Source organism: Monodon monoceros, unplaced genomic scaffold (assembly GCF_005190385.1).
Source record: "Monodon monoceros isolate NGI ecotype Baffin Bay Population unplaced genomic scaffold, NGI_Narwhal_1 Super_Scaffold_18, whole genome shotgun sequence".
Lineage (NCBI taxonomy): Eukaryota > Metazoa > Chordata > Mammalia > Artiodactyla > Monodontidae > Monodon > Monodon monoceros.
The window spans coordinates 149,805,675-149,827,243 of record NW_021703774.1 but is presented as its reverse complement, the minus strand read 5'-3'; the positions used below and the strand labels follow the sequence as shown (position 1 = coordinate 149,827,243).

General features: G+C 42.0%; 1 protein-coding gene across 1 annotated transcript; it reads right to left on the bottom strand.

Annotated features, from left to right (window-relative positions):
- Positions 1–2,979: 2,979 nt before the first annotated feature.
- On the bottom strand, positions 2,980–18,287 carry RRAGC (Ras related GTP binding C). Its single transcript, XM_029230720.1, has 7 exons — positions 17,928–18,287; positions 16,031–16,234; positions 14,864–15,063; positions 12,236–12,350; positions 10,918–11,060; positions 8,740–8,888; positions 2,980–4,515 (listed from the first exon to the last, which is right to left on the bottom strand). The coding sequence occupies exons 1-7, from the start codon at positions 18,162–18,164 to the stop codon at positions 4,364–4,366; spliced, it is 1,200 nt and encodes a 399-aa protein (XP_029086553.1). The 5' UTR covers positions 18,165–18,287; the 3' UTR covers positions 2,980–4,363.
- Between the last annotated feature and the right edge of the window lie 3,282 nt (positions 18,288–21,569).

Below are 21,569 nucleotides of genomic sequence, written 5' to 3'. Positions count from 1 at the left end.
ACAGAGCCAACGGGCAGGAGCCGGAAAGCTTGAGTTTAAATAATACAACACCGCCACCTAGAGGTCAAGCACTAAGGAAATGGACACTGCAGCCAGACCGGGTAAAAAGCTAGACAAGCTACTGCCCACACCAGAAAAGCATCACTGCCTTCACATGAAAGCTGCAATTAGGGGGAGATTCCCTGGTGGCGCAGTGGTTGAGAGTCCGCCTGCCGATGCAGGGGACACGAGTTCGTGCCCGGGTCCGGGAAGATCCCACATGCCGTGGAGTGGCTGGGCCCGTGAGCCATGGCCGCTGAGCCTGGGCAGCCGGAGCCTGTGCTCCGCAACGGGAGAGGCCACAACAGTGAGAGGCCCGCGTACCGCAAAAAAAAAGAAAAAAAAAAGCTGCAATGAGGGACATTTAAATGAGCACGGGTTTTCTTCAACATACAGGATACTGGAGAAACTACAGAGCGGAAAATACGCTTTCCCCGTCACTACCTATAAAGACAGGTGATGAGCAAGTCACCAAGGAAGCAGAGAACAGACCCATCCATGTCAAGGTGCTGGGGAGGGGGAGTGGTTAGAGGGCTTTTGTAGAAGATATGGCATTTAAGCTGACCTTGGTAGGATGAACAGAATTTCTATAAGCCAAGGGAAACAGATTCCAGGCTGAAGGAACAGCTTGAGCTACTAATCTCAATTGTGAAAATGCAAAAAATTTCCTCTTATTTTACCACCAGTCCACTAAAGGTTGTATTAAGACACTTGGGAAATGGAATAAAAATCCTATTTCCAATCCCACTGAAAATATTCCAGTAAAGTGTCCTTTGGTATATTTATTATATGCTGCTTGAATAGGCATTTCTTAAAACAATCATACTTAGGAACGTGGGATATAAACCAAGGTAAACTGATTTCTCTATTGCAGGTCTTTTCAGAGAATATTTGACTGTACATAGTAAATCTCCAAGAGACTACAGAAGGCTGTTTCCAAAGTTTAACTATAGAATTCATGTTCTGCAAAACACCCCATGAGTAAATCCTCCCTCCCTACTAGGGAAGCAAGGTCAAGTGGTGATTTAAGGATGCAGGCTCTAGAATCAAACTGCATGGATTCCAATTCTAGCTCCACCACTATTAGGCCTCTCCAGGCCTGTTTCCCCATCTGCAAATAGAATACAGGACCTACCTCACCAGGTACTGTGAAGATTACATGAGGTAATACACATAGAAACCACCTGAAATAATCTGTAGTAGGTGCTGTCCCTTCATGTCCCTCCTGCGTGCTCTTTACACGTCCAGACTCCCAACTCTGTAAGAGCAGTTCGAGGAAGATGCTATTAACAGAAATACACTCCAGCTATGCCCAGCTGCCACCTATAGTCCCTTGGAAGACTGTGCTCCTTCAGGGTTTCTGGGGTAAAGAAGCGGAGTGTTTAAAGTTACTTTGCTAGCTTAGGTGGAAAACAATAATGATATACACTAATTAACCTCTTCTGGATATAACTGGAAGAGCTTTCAGCATTTGCAAAACAAAACAGGACAGATAGAGAATCTTAACAAAGCCCACGAATCACACACATTAAACTTGTGACAATCATAATTTTATCTTTAAAATTGCTTGTTTCTCTGTGTACACACAGAATTCTAAACGTAGGAGGTAAATTAATACAATTCCAAATACCTTGAGCATTCTGTATTGGGATATCATTACATACGTGTCTGTGTACACACATGCATGTGTGAATGTGTGTATGTATGAATGTGTGTGAACAGGAGAGGTAGTGGTATGTAGAACAGCTCAAACACCCTGCTGCAAAAGATTTAAAAGGTTTTATTTCACCATCTCTCCCAGCTCTCTGAGGTAGCCAGCTGAAGATAAACACCCATTGAGATGCAAAACATTTCAGGCAAACCCTCCTTGATAGTTTTCTGATTTTTCCATTTCCTTTTCCTGAGTTGTCCCCTTTCTTCATTCACTTTATTTCTATTCCACCACTTTTCACCTGTTCTCCTTAATCACTCCCTGAATTTATAATTTTCCACAGTAGTAGGAAAAAATATTTCTTGGGCACCTATATGCCATGGCACACTCATCTTGAGGCATCATCTCCATTGAGCCAACGGGAGCCTGAGGCTGGAGATGAAGGCAGGCAGCACTGGGCTGCAGCACAGGCCCCCACTTCACTACTAACTAGATCTATGACTGGGTTGCCCCCTGGTTTACCCAGAACAGTGTAGTTTACACCCATTGCTCTGGCATAATTATTAACGGCATCCCTTCCACTCTCAACAGTATCCTGATTTGGAGTTTAACATGTTCATCCCGTCTATTATTGTCTATAGACAATGTTCTTTACTCCTCTGGACCTCAGTTCCCATAATTTGAAAAAGGATACAGGATTAGACAGTATTTTAAGCTTTTTTTTTAATCTATTTTTGTGATTTCCAATTGTTTTAAAATTAAAGTAATCCAGTCATGAAATTAAAGATCTTTCAACCTCTACTTCCCTCCTTTCTATAAACTGATGTATACTTTACTCCAACCAGTTGAGACCCAACCTAACTATGTAAGCAGAACTTAACATTGAAGGGTCAATAATGAGTATCTCAGAAACTGAAGAAATGAAAAATGAGCTGGAATCAGTGCAAATTTTGTATATTCTATTCATCTCATCCCCTGAACCACTTCCTGGTTTGGATATCATACATCAATTATGCCAGGCCCTGGATACTCCCCACCATGAGTGAGATCTGTTGGTATGAAATACCATTTTTACCTAGACCTCCTACCCTAAACAGAAACGGGCCAGGAGATGGTGTCTGGACACAGGGCATGAAATTCCTGCAACAGGACAGAACTTGAAGTCTTGAAACATAAGGCATTTTAACCATATGAGGCAGCAAAAGAAGAAATGGATGACAGAGCGGGACAAGCCAATGTTCCATCACCCCAACCTTCTATTACCTTAGGCAAATAAAAAACTTATTCTGGAGTAAATACATTTATTGATACCCATTTTATATAGTTCAATGAAATAATCTATAAATATAAAAGCATTTTTTTTTTTGGATATCACCATGGTCCATGTAAATACTCAACAGTCAGAATCGTCTGCAGGAAGCACTCCAAGTCACACGGTTAGGTTTACAGACCTGAATATACATATTTCATTAAACAGTGGCACTTATGTACTCAAGCGGTCCAGTGGCTTTGGAATACATGACTACTGGGCATGTGGAGTAAAAATAACGTGTATGTTTAAGTCAATGGAAAAGGGTATCAACCTTTAACAAAAAGAAACAATTATGAATTAATATCCTAGGTGAAGAAAGTACCACAGTTGACACTTGGCGTCAGAATACTGAAGACGAAGTATGTTTAACGACACGTCGTGGTGCCATGTGCTCTCTTCAAGTCCCAGTGGGCAGTCCACCAGCGCCTTAGGGCCATTCAGGATCAACAAAACAGCAATTCTTAAAGGATCTCGATAGCTTAGAATAAAAGGAATGTGGGGGCTGGTATCAGGTTTAAAGAAAAGTGAGCTACGTAATTCAGTGACATAATGCATTTCCCTCCTAAGAGGAGGAGATTGCGGGGAAAACAAAATTTTTTTAATTCCCTTTGTTACAGTGATCAGAATCATTTATCTAACGTGGGAGCAAGAACCCAGATATCTGGTACCCAAAACACAGGTGCAAAAATTTTCTTCTGTTTTAAAGTTTGTCCTTCAACACTTCCGAGGGAACTAATGCAGCGGCCACTGTTGAACCTTGCTCTTGACTTGATGCAGCATAAAATTTTCTCATTTCCTCAGAAACAAATACAGGAATGTCCTTTGCTGCAGTCAGACCATGTGTCTTCTGAGTTAGCAAGCAAATGCATTTAGAAGGTCTGAGGTGTGCAAGGTCCAAAATTGAAATCTGAGAGGCAGTGTTAGAACTTAAGCAAGGCAGGATTTTCAGAGACTACTCAAATGAAAATCTAAGCGAAGCATATAAAAACTCAGTTCTTTCTATTATTTTCAACTGGTAATTGACAGCAACATTCTCTGGTAAGGATGGGTAAGTGATGTTATCTCCAGGTCCAAAATATCCCAACTACTTAAAGTAGGACCCCCAAGAGGAGAAAGACACTTGAGGTCTGTGGTCTATAGAATTCTTTTTTGCCATTTTTTTTTTTAAAAAGTGAAATAGTAGCTTCGGTTGCACACCACTGGTTGAGGGGTTTTCATCCAAATGAGAAACTCTACCCCTTGTCTCTAGTGCAACAGGCACCAGACTCCCACAAGCGGCAAATTCCATGTCCTGTAGCACATGGCATCTGACCCTGGAGTGAGGAATAAGCTGGCACAGACCCCGACCACCGGCATTCAGGCTAGATGGCATTTCGCGGCGTGCCGTTGTGTGTCAACGCTTTCAGGCTGGGGGCACTGGTCTGGTGACCACAGCTCCTGTGAGAAGTCACACCCACCTCAAAAACCTCATGAATAGCTTTTCGGAAACAATGGAAGTTGTAGTCTATTAAACCTGCAGGAGAGAAAAAGGAGATTAGGCCTCCTGAATGTCAACTGTGAGACTATCTACTAGGAAACATTTGGTGATGGAAAAAAATAATTGATATGTATTTAAAAACACATATCCAATTGAGGAATTCTTCACACTGGAAACATGATGAAGCATATGCCCAAGTGTTAACACTGGTTACCTCTGGGGCGTGGAAGTGAACAGGGTAAATAAAAAAGCAATCAGGAAGACAAACTTGCTAAGAAAATTTACAATGAAATCTAAAGTCAAAGTAAAATGCTTTTTGATTCAGCAAGCTCTTCCTTTCACAAGTCCCTGAGGCAGCCCAAGAAAAGCTGAAGTGAACAGTTGGAACAGTTTTGCAAACTGCTTAGTAGAGCCATGGGGTTGGGAGGTGTCAGAGGGGCCCATCAGGCAGAGTCTCAGGAAGCCTGCTTCCCCTGTATGGGAGGTAAGGCAGCTCCGTCCTCACCTGCTCTATGAACTGGCTTCCAAATAAGATTTCGGTCAAACAAAGGGCTCCCTACAGGTACGTATGGACATATGACCAATTCTGGCCACTGAGATAAATGCAAGTGTGTGAGACTTCTGTGAAGTCTCCTTAAAAGGAAGACTTCCCTATTCCTCCCCATTCCTCCTTAATGTCCAGAATATGGATAAGATTGCTGGAGCTCCAGGAGCCATTCTAGATCACGAGCAGAACCTGAGAATAGAAGCCAGTGCTGAGAAGGGCAGAGCAGAAAGAGAGGACTTACGTCCTCGAGGATACTGGGACGTAAAGACAGCACACGAGAAAGAAATCACAACAATCTGATGTTAAAATGACTACTGTGAAAGAAGTCCAAAGGTGGGAGAGCCAAGTGCAGGGCAAAAGCAGCAATGAAAGCTTCAGGTGTGAGGCAAAGCTCTGAGGATACGGGCAGGATTTAATCAGGCAGGAAGGGAGAGCAGAATCACAAGACAACAGCAGGGAGCTGGCAATGAGGAAACACAGCACACAGGTGGAAAACAGGAAACAAACTGGTCTGGCTGGATACAGGGGCAGAGAATTTTGGGGAAAAGTACTGAGAATGGAGTCTGAATAAGCAGGTTAGAGTCAAATTACGGAGGTCCTTCAGATTCAGGAAAAAAATAAAAGTTTTAATAAGTTCAACTACATTAAAACTGACTTCTATGCAAATGGTAAAATTAAACTGACAATCAAGGAAATGTGAACACTGGCTGGATACTTGATGATATTATGAAATCACTGTTTTTTTGGGGTTTTTTTACACAACTACTGATGGTAATACTGCTATGCTTTAAAAAGCGCACTACCTCTTACAGACACCTGCTGAAATCTATAGACAAAATGATTTGATGTTAGAGATTTGCTTCAAAATAACCCAGTAGGGGGCTTCCCTGGTGGCGCTGTGGTTGGGAGTCCGCCTGCCGATGCAGGGGACACGGGTTCGTGCCCCGGTCTGGGAGGATCCCACAAGCCGTGGAGCGGCTGGGCCCGTGAGCCATGGCTGCTGAGCCTGCACATCCGGAGCCTGTGCTCCGCAACAGGAGAGAGAGGCCACAACAGTGAGAGGCCCGCGTACCGCAAAACAAAAAAAAACAAAAACAAAAAAACCCAGTAGGGAAAAAGGTATAGCAAGCAAATAAGAATGGCTATGATTTTGATAACTGTTGAATCTGGGTGATAGAGATAAAAAGGGGTTCCTCACATTATTTTCTCTACTTTTTTATGTTTGATAGTTTCCACAACAAAAGAGCAAAAGATAATAATTTAGTTGTGAGGAGGATATACAGCAAATAAGACTGACCATGTCTTGATGACTGTGAAAGCAGGGAGATGGGTACATGGAATCGCTGTGCTAGTCTACTTTTGTGTATATTTGAAAATTTCCATAGCCAAAAGTTTTTAAAATTTTTAAAGATTAGAATGGAGAGGGCTTCCCTGGTGGCGCAGTGGTTGAGAGTCCGCCTGCCGATGCAGGGGACACTGGTTTGTGCCCCGGTCCGGGAAGATCCCACATGCCGCGGAGCAACTGGGCCCGTGAGCCTGTGCTCCGCAACGGGAGAGGCCACAACAGTAAGAGGCCCGCGTACCGCAAAAAAAAAAAAGATTAGAATGGAGAAAGATAAAGAACTCCTAAGTACAAAAAAGACACAGTACAAAAAAGATAAAAGTATATGAACAGATAAATTACCAGAGAAGACACCTGAACAGACATAAAAGGGTACCTGCAGTGAAAAAGATGCTTGCTCTAACCCGTAATTAAAGAAATAAAAACCAGAGCCAAATGAGATACCATTTCACACCTACCAGACTGACAATAACTAAACAGTCTAACAATATCAAACACTATCAAGGACATGAAGTGACAAGAACGCCCACAAAGCACTGTCTGGGGTGAAAATAAAGCCACTTTGGAGAGCAATTCAATAATGCCTAATAAAGCTGAAGACATATGTCCTCTATAAATTCCACTCCTAAATACTTATTACTCTTGAGAAATTCTCCATATGTGCAAAGGCAAACTTGTTCATGAGCATTTCTTGCAAAACTATTTGTAATCTTAAAAATCATCTACATGTCCAGCAAGAAGAATATAAATTGTGGTATATGCAATCCATAGACTACTGTGTGGCAGTGACAACTGAATGAATGAGCTGGAGCTACATCTATCGATACGGATAAATCTCAAAAACAATCTTGAATGAAGAGAAACAAGCAACTTGCAGAAGACAACTTACATTTGGACATCATTTACACAAAGATACACAATACCCTACATTGTTTAAGGATAGATATGAAGTGAAAGACTAAATCATGCACAGGAAAAAGAAAACACTACATTCAACAGAGCGCAAGAGGGGGTTTCAACTGAGAAACACACAGAAGACAAATATGTATTTGTCATGTTTCAGTTCTTAAGCTCAAAGGTGAATACTCACATTTTTGTTGTACCCAAAACACTTTGTATATCTAAAATATTTCATTAATATCAACATCAGTGAAATAATATTAATTCCCTCAATATTAATTAATATCACAAAACCCAAGCAGAAAAGCAGAGACTTGTTGCAGTGAATAACAGAGAGTTACTATAGATCCTTGAGTAGTTAAATAACATGATAAAAGGAATTTTCTGAAACCTAGTCTGCCTTTAGAATAAAAGATGATACATGCTGAGCCATTAATATATATGTTGAATGCAGCACCACAGGCTGGAGGAATGAGGACCTGGATTGGAGTCACCAACAGTGTAAATGGAAAGGACACCCGAGAAACAGTTCCGAGAAACAGTTCCAAGAAACAAATGGTAAGATTTGGTGAAAACTGAATGTAAACACAGGAAAAGAATGGAAAAAGGAAAACACAGAATGCTCTCTGTGAGATCTGCAAGAGCCTCACGGGCAATTACACCATACGATTACCTGACTGCACATAGCTAAGCTTGGACACCAGAAAAATGGCGTAATGAGTAACAGAAGTAGAGTAGCCGGGATGGTCGTGAAACAAAGGGGAAAATATTCATCAGTTTTTGACACCATGGACAAGATAAAATATTTAAGTGAAGATGTCTTACTAATAGCTCCAAACACAGGATGGAAACACAGGCCCAAGCCAGAGTTGGAGAGGTGAATTTTTCAATCAACTACACAGAGAAGATTAACTGAAGGCATGGATGAGATGCGCTGACCAAGAGAATTAAGTGAAGAAGTGAGCAGGAGACCTGGTTCTGAAGAACACTCAGAACAAGAAAAACAGAAGAAACAGGACAGGTGGTCAGAGAAACAAACATATAGAAGAACCCGGAGAGTTCTGCTTTAGGGAAGCAGAGAGAAGAAAGCTTGAGGGAGGAGGGATTGACAGCACATGCTTCAGAAGCCTGAAGAGGCCACAGAATGAGAAAAGGCCACTGAATGCAGCAAGAAGAAGACCTAGTAACCTCTCAAACAGCTTCAGCAGACTGGTTCAGGTGGAAGCCAAACCGTAGGCAGTTAGACAGGTAATGGAAGGATGTAAAATGAGAGAGGCTGGAATAAAAAACTTGATTTAAAATAAAAGACCAAAAAAAGGCAGGAGAAAGTCTGTACTGTACGTGGACGGGAAGGCACAAAAGTAGCTTGAGCTGGTAAATCCTCTAACACTGCAATATTGTTTTTTCTTGCTTTCAAGAACCTAAGAAATTATGACAAAGAACTTAAAGAAATTTTTTTAAAATGCATTACCTTTTCGTTCAAAACTTTCTTCCCTAAGGATGCAGACCAGTGCCAAAAATTTAGTCACCTCCTTTAAATACAGGACCGTTGTGTTATTCAGCTTGATGATGGCCATAGATTCTTTGTCGTAAGCACTTCCACTTCCATCTTCCTTTAACCTGTTTTAAAACAAAGTATCATCCATTAGAGGTTTCCCAACTCAGCATTTTGTCACATTTGCACAACAATAAGGGTTTCCACCCAGTTTCCTGAACGTCTTTTGAGAAAGGAGAATGCCCGGTCTCCCTTACTGGAACAGAAGCTGTGTTTAGCTATGGGTGCCCAGCCCATGCTGCAGTATTCATTCCACGCGCTCACATCACCTTCTTCACCTAGGATGCATGGAGCACAGCAGGTTTCCAATATTCCCTCACACTAATTGGCGCTGACACCCTCTACAAATAAAGAAGGACCTGAAATATGAAAACTGCCATCAGTGAAAAAGGAGTAAATACAAAAACTAAAATCAATAAATACGGTCCCGTTCAAAAAACATAAATCAAGAGTCAAGTAAGCAGGACTTCCTGGTGGCACAGTGGTTAAGAATCTGCCTGCCAATGCAGGGGACACGGATTCGATTCCTGGTCCAGAAAGATCCCACATGCCACAGAGCAACTAAGCCAGTGCGCCACAACTACTGAGCCTGCACTCTAGAGCCCGCAAGCCACAACTACTGAGCCTGCGTGCCACAACTACTGAAGCCCGTGTACCTAGAGCCCGTGCTCCGCAACAAGAGAAGCCACTGCAATGAGAAGCCCGCGCACTGCAACAAACAGTAGCCCTGCTCGCCGCAACTAGAGAAAGCCCGCGTGCGATGAAAACCCAATGCAGCCAAAAAAAAAAAAAAAAAAAAATCAAATAAGCAGCAAACTGAACTTCAATAAAGCATACCGAATTGCACACATGTATTGTGTTAAGAATATGAAGTAATGGCTATTTCTCTTCTTTTTTATAATGTACTTTATCATATATAATGTAGTTTACAGTGCACCTTATACTGAAAATAAACTTTATAACTAAATTTGATTTTTTTAATTATAAAAATTGGCTTATGAAAATTTGATTTGTTTTAAAGAAAAAGCGAATGTTCTATTCATCCATTTTTAAAATTAGGAATAGGAACATGAAACTCTTCTGCATAACCTACGGACAAAATCTCATTTTCACTGTGGAAAGAATAAAAACAAAGGAGAGCATATAATCACAAAACTGAAAAAGAGACAGGAATGCAAGACAAGAATAGACAGGTAAAGAAGAGGTAACACAAATGCATTCTCCTACCCAGAGGCAGCTGGACAAAGACACTGACAAGTTAGGCGGAGAGAGCAAGGTAAAGGGTAGGGACAGAGAGATGAAAGAGGAATTTAGACTAGGTGGAGCAGAGAGGAACAACAGATAAAGGACACAGGTATCAGAAAGCAAAGGTAATGTCAGAGCACCGAGAAAGTGCATTGTGAGGACTGACATTAATACATGAGATGAATCAGGGCTATTAGAGGCTGCAGAGGTTACTGGCTTTTGAAACACCAGTAAGTTCACCAAAGTTTTCACTTGCCCTCTGGGTTATTCTACAAAATCACTTCTTTGCCAACTTTTACAAATTTCTGTATAGAGTGTGGTAAATATGCATAAAACAAGAGTTTATATTTTAGAGACTTATTTTGGAAACTTATATGTATAGGCCAAATGTTTATAAGTTCTTCTGACATCCAGAATTCTGATTTCCTTGTTTCTGAGCTCTCTGAAAGATTAAGGATCCCTCAGTTCCACAAAACCTGAGATTAAATTAGGAACCAGTACATACTTTGTTATTCAGAGTGTTTTAAATAAATTAATCTTATTTATTGATCTAGCTAAGTTGCAGTAGTGAGAAGACACAGTACAAACCCCCCAAATAATAGCGGGTGAAACCTTCAGTGATAGTAAGTCTGGCACTAGTCACACCGCTCTTATCCACCTATGCTGAAGGAGTAAGACCCAGCAGCCCACCCACACAGAAATCATGCTCCAAGTTGAAGCACTATGGTCAGAACAATTCTACTTCATACACTACTTGCTAGACGCCTCAGAAATTAATCCCCCTGACAAATCAAGCTGGTAGTCTTCCCCGTATCTGAGATCTTGCAGAAATATATATGTATGACTTACCCATATATACAAGACACATCAATTACAACATCAATCATGTCACAGCAAAGTTCATACGACTGCATATCCACAGGAGAACTGTCTGTTGCAATGTAGATTTTGCTGACAACATCGAAGAGAAAAGCTTTTTCAATACCTGAATTCTTGAAAAAACAAAATTGTTCATTTTTTTTTTAAGAATCACAATTTGTAAACTTATCAAAGATCTTGAATCACTGATTAACATCCAAGAGCATTTTTAATTATACAACCTAAAACCAAAAGAGCAAATAGTACTTGCTTAGGAGACACGTCTCTTATCCAAAGAATAAAAGTGGAATTATTTCTCTGCTCTGATTTACTGACATAATCGCACCAGTCAAATTTGTTTTTTCTTCATCCTCTTTACTTAAATGAATTATTTCCTAAGACGCCACACACACACCCAAAAAAATCTCCAAAAATCAAGCCATGCTACATTTTCAATAATCCTTTTTGTGGCAATAATCAATCTCTGATTCAAATGACCTTGCTACCAGAAAGGCTTGATGTGGCAAAGAATGTTTCACGTCAACATCTAGCATAACTCAAAAAGCCCAAAGAACTGGGGATCACTACACATTGAGTCCTTCAAAGAAATGTTTGGGAAATATAGTGGCTGAATGCTAAATTTATTGGAAGAATATCCTTTTTCATTAAGCTGAATCCTCAAAATAAGTAATGTGAAATATGACACAGATTATAGTTAGCAAGGAAAGGATCAATTTTTCAATGTGACCTCCAATAAGGCAGAGATTAAGTCCAATTCCCAAAACCCAGTCTACCCTACTTTCTACTCTTCCTTCAGGAAACAGATACCATGAAGATATTAATTCCGAAAGCATGAGAAAATTTCTCATCAGGGCATTTTAAAACAAGAAAAAATGAGTATTAAGGAAAAAAATTCAGAAAATAACTCAAGCCTTTTTTTTTTTTTTTTGCGGTACGCAGGCCTCTCACTGTTGTGGCCTCCCCTGCCGCGGAGCACAGGCTCCGGACGCGCAGGCTTAGCAGCCATGGCTCACGGGCCCAGCCGCTCCGCGGCACGTGGGATCTTCCAGGACCGGGGCACGAACCCGTGTCCCCTGCGTCGGCAGGCGGACTCTTAACCACTGCGCCACCAGGGAAGCCCTCAAGCCATTTTTTAAATGTTTTTATTACTTACTTTACACTTAATTGTATTATTAGTCCTTAAGCTTGATTCAGACTAATTCCAGCCATTTTTTGGAGAACTTGATAACACAAATATATTCAACAAAAACGGAACCAGAAACTACAGTGAATTAAATAGCTCACTTACTGATATAAAGATATTTAATAGATTTTCCAAGGTCGGTAGTTGTGGGATAAGTTTCTGCACCACCTTACTAAAGGCTTCAAATATTGAATGGTCATAGATACTAGTCAAATAAAAGCTGAAAAACACAACATAGTTTGATTAATTTGAAAAATCTTAAGTCCAGTGACAATTATCATGATACATAGAATTTTAAGTTTCTTAACATTTGATTTCCGTAAGTTCAAATAAAGCCTCTTTATCTTGTGTACCATACCCATCATGAAAGATGACAAATGCAGTTTCCCCACCTGGCTTGTAGCTCTCCATCCCTTTATTGCATTTACACAGAGGGCAATTGAGGCAGTACACAGGAAAGCATTTTCAGATGCAGAAACCTGAATATTCACCTAAGTCTTTGCAATCTGATCCAAAAACCTTGGTTTCTTAAGCCCATAACTGACAAAAACCAAGATAAAAACCAAGAGAAAGCTCATAGGAGACAGGTGACATTCATTAAATAAGAATACAATACAGGTCTCTACTAAAATGTTACCACTTCAGAAAGTTCCCTCCTGACCCCCCTACCTAAAATAGTACCCCTGTACCCATTACTTTCAACCCCTTTCCCCTAATTTGTTTTTCTTCACAGCACTGATAAGCACTTAAAATTATACTATACATTTATTTATAAATGCTTCTGAGCTGTCTCATTCATCAGAATATAAGCTCCATGAGGACAGAGACTCTGTCAGCCTTGCTCACAGCTGCAGGTCCACTACCCTGAAGAGTGCTCATAAACATTTGGTGAATAAATGAATGAATAAAACTGGAGCTTAGAATTTATGTAAATAACATATTATGGAGAATGAGAGCAGGGGCTCTAGAGAGAATGGAACAGCTATCTGGAGGCCTAAGAGGATGCACAGTGAAGTAAATTTGTAGATTTAACAAAACACGTATTTGAGAGAGAGAGACCTTTAACAATAACAGTGTGGTCAATTGTACCTACTTTTTCACTCAGGAGATATACTCTTCGTTATAAAGTTGTATCCATTATATAATTATAAACACAAATTACAAAGTCAGAGACACATAACTGTTTATATCACACTTTGTACCTAATTTAAAGATACTTTCAAAGAGCTCACCTAAGAAGCTAACCTAGATGGGGCTCTAATCTAGATGTCAGAACAATGGCACAGGTGAGACCAAGATGATCCCCCCACAGGCACTAGGGTCAAAGGAATATTTTGGCAACGTGATAAGGTCCTGCAGGAACTATGAGGCTTGCAGGTGGATGGGGGCAGGGAAGAACCTCCAAGCCACAGGGCATTTTATAGTAAGCTAAGTTTCTGGAAATTGGAAATCAAATACAGCCTCATCCATAGGCCTGCTAGTTATTAATAAAGCTTAATGCTGTTAACAAGGCCTAGGGCCCCATAGAGAACTGGAAACAGGGATGGTGCGTACCAATGAGGTGGGATGCCCTGGAAAGGGACACAGACATGGTGTTAAGAGGATCAGAAGGGTTCCCATGGGCACTGGAGAACACAGGACAATCATGGCTTAAAATCCATCATTCATGGTGGAAGAATAAGATTGAAGAATTTTATGGGAAGATACTTTCACTTTCTCCTACAAATACTGCTGAATTTTTTTAAAGCCTGAATTACTTGCTCATATTTTAATCCAGGCTAGAGGTCAATGAGACTTTTCTATGTGGTTTCCTAGGAGAATAACAGAAAGATCTTGGAGCCAGAGGCCCTAGAGAATATTAGGGGTTGAAAAATGGGGGTTGGCTTGAGCCTATAGAGAAGTCATTATAACAGACCAGGGATAAGGAAATAGCCATGGTTTGTCTCTCGCCTGCTTCCCCTTTAAGCTGTTTATATCATCAAAAGAACATTTTCTTGGGTACTTTTTATCAGTCATTTCTACCTAAACCATAAAAAAATAAATAAATAAGGTGTAGGAAATATTTCTTATACACTTTCAGAACACAAGTACACAAGTCATCAATCCTATCTAATAGGTGTTCTTTAATAATTTCTTAATATTTAATTATGAATCGGCAGTTCTTTAAACTTAAGAGTTCTTTAAACTTGATAAGATACACTCAACCCAATTTTTAGAGATTCATAAAAGCATAAGTGTTTTAAAAAGCATAAACAAGATACATTACAGTCCAGACATTAAAGTGTACCCTCTTTAAAAAGCTCTTCCTACTGAAACAGACACTGTGAAAGCTCAAGCTACAGACTTTTACAACAAATGCGACAGAGATTCCCTGAACTGAGGCAAGAAGGAAAAAATAATAATAATAATGAAACCAAGAGAGGGGAGCCCCAAAGCAGATTTATGCCATGAGGAAACAGCCTGACTCCAGTCTCTTGAGATGAAATTTGTAAACACACCTACAGAAACACACTTCACATGACTTCCACCTCTGGGAAAATGCAAAAAAGGGGGAAAGTAACGTCTCAATAACATTAGGCTCCCAAACCTGCTTGAATTCAACAAAGAGATCAAAAACATTACAGATTTGGGAAGGGTATACCAGTAACAGAGAGCTACGTGTTTGTAATGACAGAGATGGGAATACATTTACACACTTTTCAGGGCTCTCATATCAAACACACAGGTTGTTACCTAAGGTGGAGTTTTTCTAGCCCAGCATCTGCAAGGTCATCATTGGCCCTTTGATGAATGTCCCTCTGTGTTTCTATTTTGTGATCATCAGACAGACCATCAACTTTGTGAATAAAAACCTCAAAATTCATGTCTGGGTTAACTTTGTAGGCTTTAGAAACAGTAATGTGAAGTCTTGTTAAAGCCTCCATGTAGTCATCCTGTAAGTCAGAACAAAATATTTTTTAAAAAGAAATCTGAAGTTAAGAAAGCCTCAAACTACTTCTTTCCCCAACCACAGAAAATATATTATCCTAATTATTCATAAATATTCAAACATCCAAATACATGAACTTATACCACTAAACAGACCTTCAATCGCTCAAGATAAAGAATTCAACTACCAAGTTAATGCTTGTAATTTTTAATACTGATAATATAAGGAAAGGAAATGGGAAATGGACACTTCTTCCCAATAGAATTTTTAAAGTAATCCCAGCTCTGCCATTTATTAGATGTGTGACTTTAAGCAGGTTGCTTAAACTCTGTGATCTCAGTTTACTTATCCATAAAATCGGAATTACAGTACCTACCTCCCAGTTTTGTGAAGACATTAATTAGGTCATGTATATGAAAGCAGCCATTACAGAGCCTGTCACTCAGAAAGCATTCCTAACTAATGCTTAAGCTTAGAAGAAGTAAGATTCTTAAGGATGGAGACACATCCCATCAGTCTGAGTGCCCGCCACATGCTAGGCCCTCAATAAGTGCTCCTTGGGCTAAACCCTACTTGGTCAACTAAAGAAACTATTCACTTTAATATTTACTGACTCAGTTCTCACATTCCTCCTTATATTATGGGCACTGATGAGACCTTTTCAGTGAGTGACATCACTACTGTAATAGCTAATAGAGTACAGCAATATCTACTATTAACAAAAACGGAACACTGCTCACTAACTAGAACTCAGGGATATAAACCATATCTCCTAGTCATCCGATATTCTGTACTTGTACAATGGCATGCCTGTTCCCAAAGCACCTCTGCAGGTACATCTCTCGCACTGTTAGGGAATCTACTGGCAAAGAAATAAGCCGCAAGAAGCACATGACAAATAAACAACTTTCCTTTGTTCCTACATCTTCCATCACCAAAGAAGAAAAGTAAACATTATCATTTCTAACTACCTGTGCATCAATGACATATATCAAAGCTCCTGTTCCCCTGAAGATCATCTCGTAGTCAAAAGTAGGGTCGAAAAAGTCCATTTGCCCAGGAAAATCCCATATTTGGAAATTCACAAAGGAGCTATTTGAAATGTCATCTTTGTAAATCTTGTTGGTACTTTCCAAAAAGAGGGTCTCGTTGGGTGACATTTTATGAAACACCACCTGTCAAAAGAAAGAAAACAATTTAATGACTATTCCACTTTTTATTTAAAATACAGAACTCCACCCTGAATTAACATAAAGAACTTGATCCTATAGCAAAAATTTTAAAAGAGGTAAAAAGTGAATGGTGTATCCACTGGTATCCACTATCCTTTAACTTCTAACAGAAGACACCAAATTATTGAAACCAAATCACCAGAAAAGCTGAAACTTTTCTGCTATTTTCTGTCTGTATTCAATACTAGCAGTAGCAACGTCTCTCATTTCAGTTTGATTTTTTTTTCTGTAAAACTATCAATTCTGCCAAAATCTGCTTTAAGATTATGAAAACTTATAAAGTTTAAGCAGTTTTGTTCACTGAAAACTTATCAGGCTCTGAGAAATAATCAGAAATGAAACTGACTGGACCCTGCCCTCAATGGGTTTGCAGTCTTGTGGAAGAAATGAAACAAAGGCAAATTATACCAAGCAGAAAGTGACATATTGAGGCAGAAGGAATATATGTGGGGAGGGGAAAGAATGGGAGTTGACAGGGAAAAGACAGCTCCCAAAGAAATGGTAAAGGCAATTGTTAAGAATCAAAATTATCACAATCTACACAATTCTAACACAAAACTAATTTGCCTCTCTGTTACTTTCTAGATGAGGAAAATGGATAGTTACTCCCAAGGCTTAGATAGTGAGTAACAAGTGAAAAGAATTAAAATCAGTTTGCTAAAAACCTACCATAAATGTACTCAGATTTTGCTGTAAAGGTAAAAGATAAATAAAACATAGTAATCCATTACATGTGGAAGAAGGCTACTTCTTAAAAACATCATGTCTACAGAATATCATGCAGAGATTTATTTTGGAGAGACCTCTGCAACAGAGTGGAAAGGGCAAAAGGCCAGGTATCTAGCATTTAATCGCCAGCTCACTTTGTGTGTAAGAGCCATGGCTGATGAAGGAGGTCAACCCTGCCTCTATTTCCCCCTTATTAAAAAGTGAGGAACCCTCCATCCGTTCCCGACATTCCCCAAGTGAAAGCACATGGACTGACAAAGGTCTGCAAATATTCTCCAGGTCTCAAAATTTTTGTAGCCACACACAAACGGGGGAAAATCACTAGTAATTATACTCACCGGGCCACAAGTACTAAAATAGGTGGAAGAACAGCCCCCAAATCCCACAAATGTCACAGTGAAGTCTCCTTCGTACTAGTAACAAGAGGAGGCATTGCAAAGGCCAAAGAGTTAGTCACTACTCTTTCTGACGCTGCTCCCTGGGGCTCACCTGGGAAGCCCTGAAAACTCACATCACCTGAAGTGAGAGGCACAAACACAACCGGGTCCGGGGAGGGAGTGTGGGAAGTTCTCCAAGTTAGAACCGGGGAACAAGTCTCAGTTTCGTGAATGGCACAGGGGCTGGGTCCCAGGAGGCGAGGTCCCAGGCGGTGCCACGGACACCTGCCTCGCTCCGGCCACTCGGGGAGCGCGGGGACCCAGTCGGCCTCGGCTGACCTGGGCGTGGACTCCAAGATCGGGGTCCCGGCGAGGGCCGCGCCCGGGCTCTGCTCCCCGGAGGAGAAGAGAAAGTGCGCTGGGACAGCCCGGCCGCCGCCCTCCTCGGGGCCTCCCCCCCGGCGGCCACCCGCGCCCCCGGGTAGAGGAGGGAGGGGGAGGGGCGGAGGGGCCGGCGAGGCCCCACTCACCTTCTGGATGGAGGACTTGCCGCTGCGCCTGAGCCCCATGAGCAGAATCCTAGGCTTGGAGCTGTCAGCGCCCCCCGGGCCACAGCCTCCGCCGGCCCCCGCCCCAACCCCGCCGCCCGCCGCTGCCGCCTCCTCTTCTTCCTCCTCCACGCCGTAGCCGAAGTCCTTTGGGAACGAGTCCGCCGGGCCGTAACTGCCGGCGAGGGGCGTCTCCTCCGCCCCGTACTGCAGGGACATGGTGCTGGAGCCGCCGCCGCCCGCGCCCTGACAGGCCACGCCAGGCCGAGCCAGGCCGCCGCCTCCCCAGGCCGCCGCCGCCACCGCCCCCGGCAGCCGCCACCGCCATGCGGCCCGCCCCCCGGAGCCCGGCTCTCATAGGCTCGGCGCCCGGGCCCGGCCCCTCATTGGCCGCCCGAGCTGCCACTCGGGAGCAGCAAGGTAGGTGGTGCCCATCACGTGCTCGGAATCACCTGACTCGGAGCCGTGGAGGGGGGAGGAGGAGTCACGAGGAGGGTGGCCCGGCCCGACTGAGCCCTGAGCCCTCTGCCCTCCGCCCCAGCCCGCACTTCGGCCCTGCCCAGCCACGTACCTTGCTCCTCACCGCTCTCCTACTTTCTTCCGGGCTCCGGAGGCCATCGCAATAGGAGATGCTCCCTGGGCACTTGGGAGAATGACTGTCCTACTACTATTGTGCTCGCCCAACCAGTATTTATTGATGCCCGCGAAGTCCTGGGGCACAAGGGGCACAGAACTGGAACCGCCTTGGACCCTGCCTGCCCTCAAGTTGCTCCAAGATTAATGGGGATCGGACCTCTGCGTAAGTAGCTTCCGTACGAGATATCAAATCGTAAGGTCAAAGGTACAGATAAAAATGCTCGGGAGTTGGGTGGACGCATCTCTAAGGAGCTGGCGTCTGAATAGTTCTAGAAGGATGGATATGGTTGGGATGTGCAAAGGTATGGAGGAAGAGCCAGCCAGAGTGAGGGCAAAGCCTCAACCAAGGCAGAGTCATGGGTGAGATAGTTCGTTCTAGCAGGTAACTGGACCCTGATAGGAAAGCAAGTGCAAGCAAGGGAGAATGTCTTATCCTTTTTCTTCAGCAAATCACTGACAGTGAATACTCCTGCCACTTCACACTCATCAGGACCAGATTCCCCCTCCTCCCCACCCAAAGTCTACTTCTTCAGTAATCCTGTCCACCCATAGAACATTGCATCTTCTATGACCTCCTTCAGATCAGAAACCAAAGGAATGAATAAAGAAAGCAAACCAAAGCAAATGCTTATCACCAATATGTTTGGGGAAGCTAGAGGAATTTTTACTCTTCGGTCAGGCTTTAGAATTGGAAATTTGACAAAAGAGGATCCTCTTCCTGAAGGGGGCATGGGTGGTGGTACTGATCTTCCAAGGAAACTAACTTCTTGATTGTGAAGGGAAAGCATGTATGCAAATCTGGGACTTGGTTCTGTCTGAACGTCGAAGTTAAAGGTAGGACACATACTTAGAGGTCATCTAGTCCAACCTCTCACCTAAAGAGAATCCACTCTACAGTGTCTCTGACTGATAGACATGCAGCATACGCTTCAATAGATGCCAGGGAAGAGAGCTCACTATCTCAGTAGGCATCCAATTCCACTGTGGTAAAACTTTGTTTAAAAGTCTCTTATTCAGGCCAAAAATCACACTCCCTGGAGCTTATATACCAGAGTCTATAAGCAGTGGTCATCATCTTTTTCATGACAGCACCTCACATATTAGATTATAGTCTTCATTACCCACTGTCTTCTCTGTTCCACATTAAACATACTCAGTTCCTTCAGCCATTCCTTCTACAGTAATGTCCAATAGCACTTCCTGTGATGATAGAAACGTTCTACATCTACACTGCTCAATTGTTGCTAGTGTGACTGAGGAACTGAATTTTTAATTTTGTTTAATTTTAATTGCCAGATGTGGCTAGTGGCTACTGTATTGGACAACACAGCCTTATAGTTTCAAATGCACTCTCCTTTATATGCAACTGAGCTTGTCAACATCCATCAAATGTCTGACACCTATAATGCAATACTGACCAATACAGCCTTCAGGGTGACTGTTTAGCACCTGGACAATATTTCTATTAATGCTTTCCAGAATGGATTTTTTTTTTTAATATACATGGAGTATAAGTGGTTCACATTGATAGTCACTGGAACTAGTACTTTGTCAGCAATCCTAGTGACTAAACTTGTATAGCTACATTTTTTAACCTAAATGTAAGACTTGATATTTCAACTTTTTGGCTTAGGCTGTGAAGTTTAGGTACTTCAAGTTGTTGATCATTTTCAAGCTCATTTCAATATAGTCTACCAACCAGCCCTTCCAACTTTGTGGCACTTAGAGAATTAGCATTACTACCATCTGACCCTTTGCAAGGTACTTTTACATCCATTATGTTTAATTTGATCCTTACAATACCTTGTGAGGTAGGCAAGATAACGAAATCTACATTTTATAGATAAGGCAGCTGAAACAAACAGGAACTAAATAGATTGGATCCTTTTTTACTCCATTGAGCATCTTCTTGTATACTGTCTTCATTCAGATCCTTGCTAGAAATGTTGAAGAGGACCTCCAGAGGCCAGGCTGACCCTGAATTCATAGCACTGACTGATACAGCAGTTTAAGCAGGTCAGTTCCCCCAAAAGGTCTGATTATCCAACCCACAGGTTGCCATTCTGTTCAAAAGGATGGTACAAGAGACAGTCATTTGACTTACATAAATATTAATACCAGTCCCATTGGGAAAAAAGCAAATGAGGGTTGGCTGCCAGAAAAAATTTCTACTTGCCTGTCCACAAAGGGACTGTCATACCAATTGCTTAAGGAAGCCAAGTCTCCCTCTCTTCCAAAACTCCCATGGGGCCATGTTTTATTATTATTTATGGTTCTTAGCACATCCTGTCCCACATTGTAGTTGGTTATATACATGGCTTAAAGCTAACTTCAAGTCATTCACCTTTATAACACCTAGCACTCAGCCCACTGCTGTCCATGTAAGAGGCACTCGAACCGGTAAAACATAAACCAATTCAAGTAAATGTTCTTCCAACTGTATCTGACTCCCCTCCAAAAACAAACTTGTGACTAGAAGAGGCACAGACAGTTGCCACATTCCTGCCAACATGACTGATTAAAATGCCCTTATGATTGGCTTGGTCACAGTTTCCAGAAGGTGCTGAGGCTTTTGCTAGTTAAACCAGCTTTCATTGGATTTTGTTTTCTATGTGTGTTTTCACCAAAAAATAAAGACATTTCTCTAACAATAGGGACAGAATACATGAAATAGGACTACTTTTTTTTTTTTTTCTTGCGGTACGCGGGCCTCTCACTGTTGTGGCCTCTCCCATTGTGGAGCACAGGCTCCAGACGCGCAGGCTCAGCGGCCATGGCTCACAGGCCCAGCCACTCCGCGGTATGTGGGATCCTCCCAGACCGGGGCACGAACCCGTGTCCCCTGCATCGGCAGGCGGACTCTCAACCACTGCACCACCAGGGAAGCCCAGGACTACTTCTTAATAATGCTAGTCAGTCAATAAGGAAAATAAGTGATCAGTAACACAAAACATCTGACTCTAGGTGTTCCAAGAAAGGAAAAAGGAC

Bases quoted from the DNA above. Each gene is read 5' to 3' on its own strand.
- RRAGC (XM_029230720.1), bottom strand. From the start codon at position 18,164: ATGTCCCTGCAGTACGGGGCGGAGGAGACGCCCCTCGCCGGCAGTTAC. The intron at 16,235-17,927 runs GTGAGTGGGGCC...TTCTTTTGACAG, and splicing joins GCAAGTCCTCCATCCAGAAG to GTGGTGTTTCATAAAATGTC. The intron at 4,516-8,739 runs GTAATGCATTTT...TCTCTCCTGCAG, and splicing joins AGAAAGTTTTGAACGAAAAG to GTTTAATAGACTACAACTTC.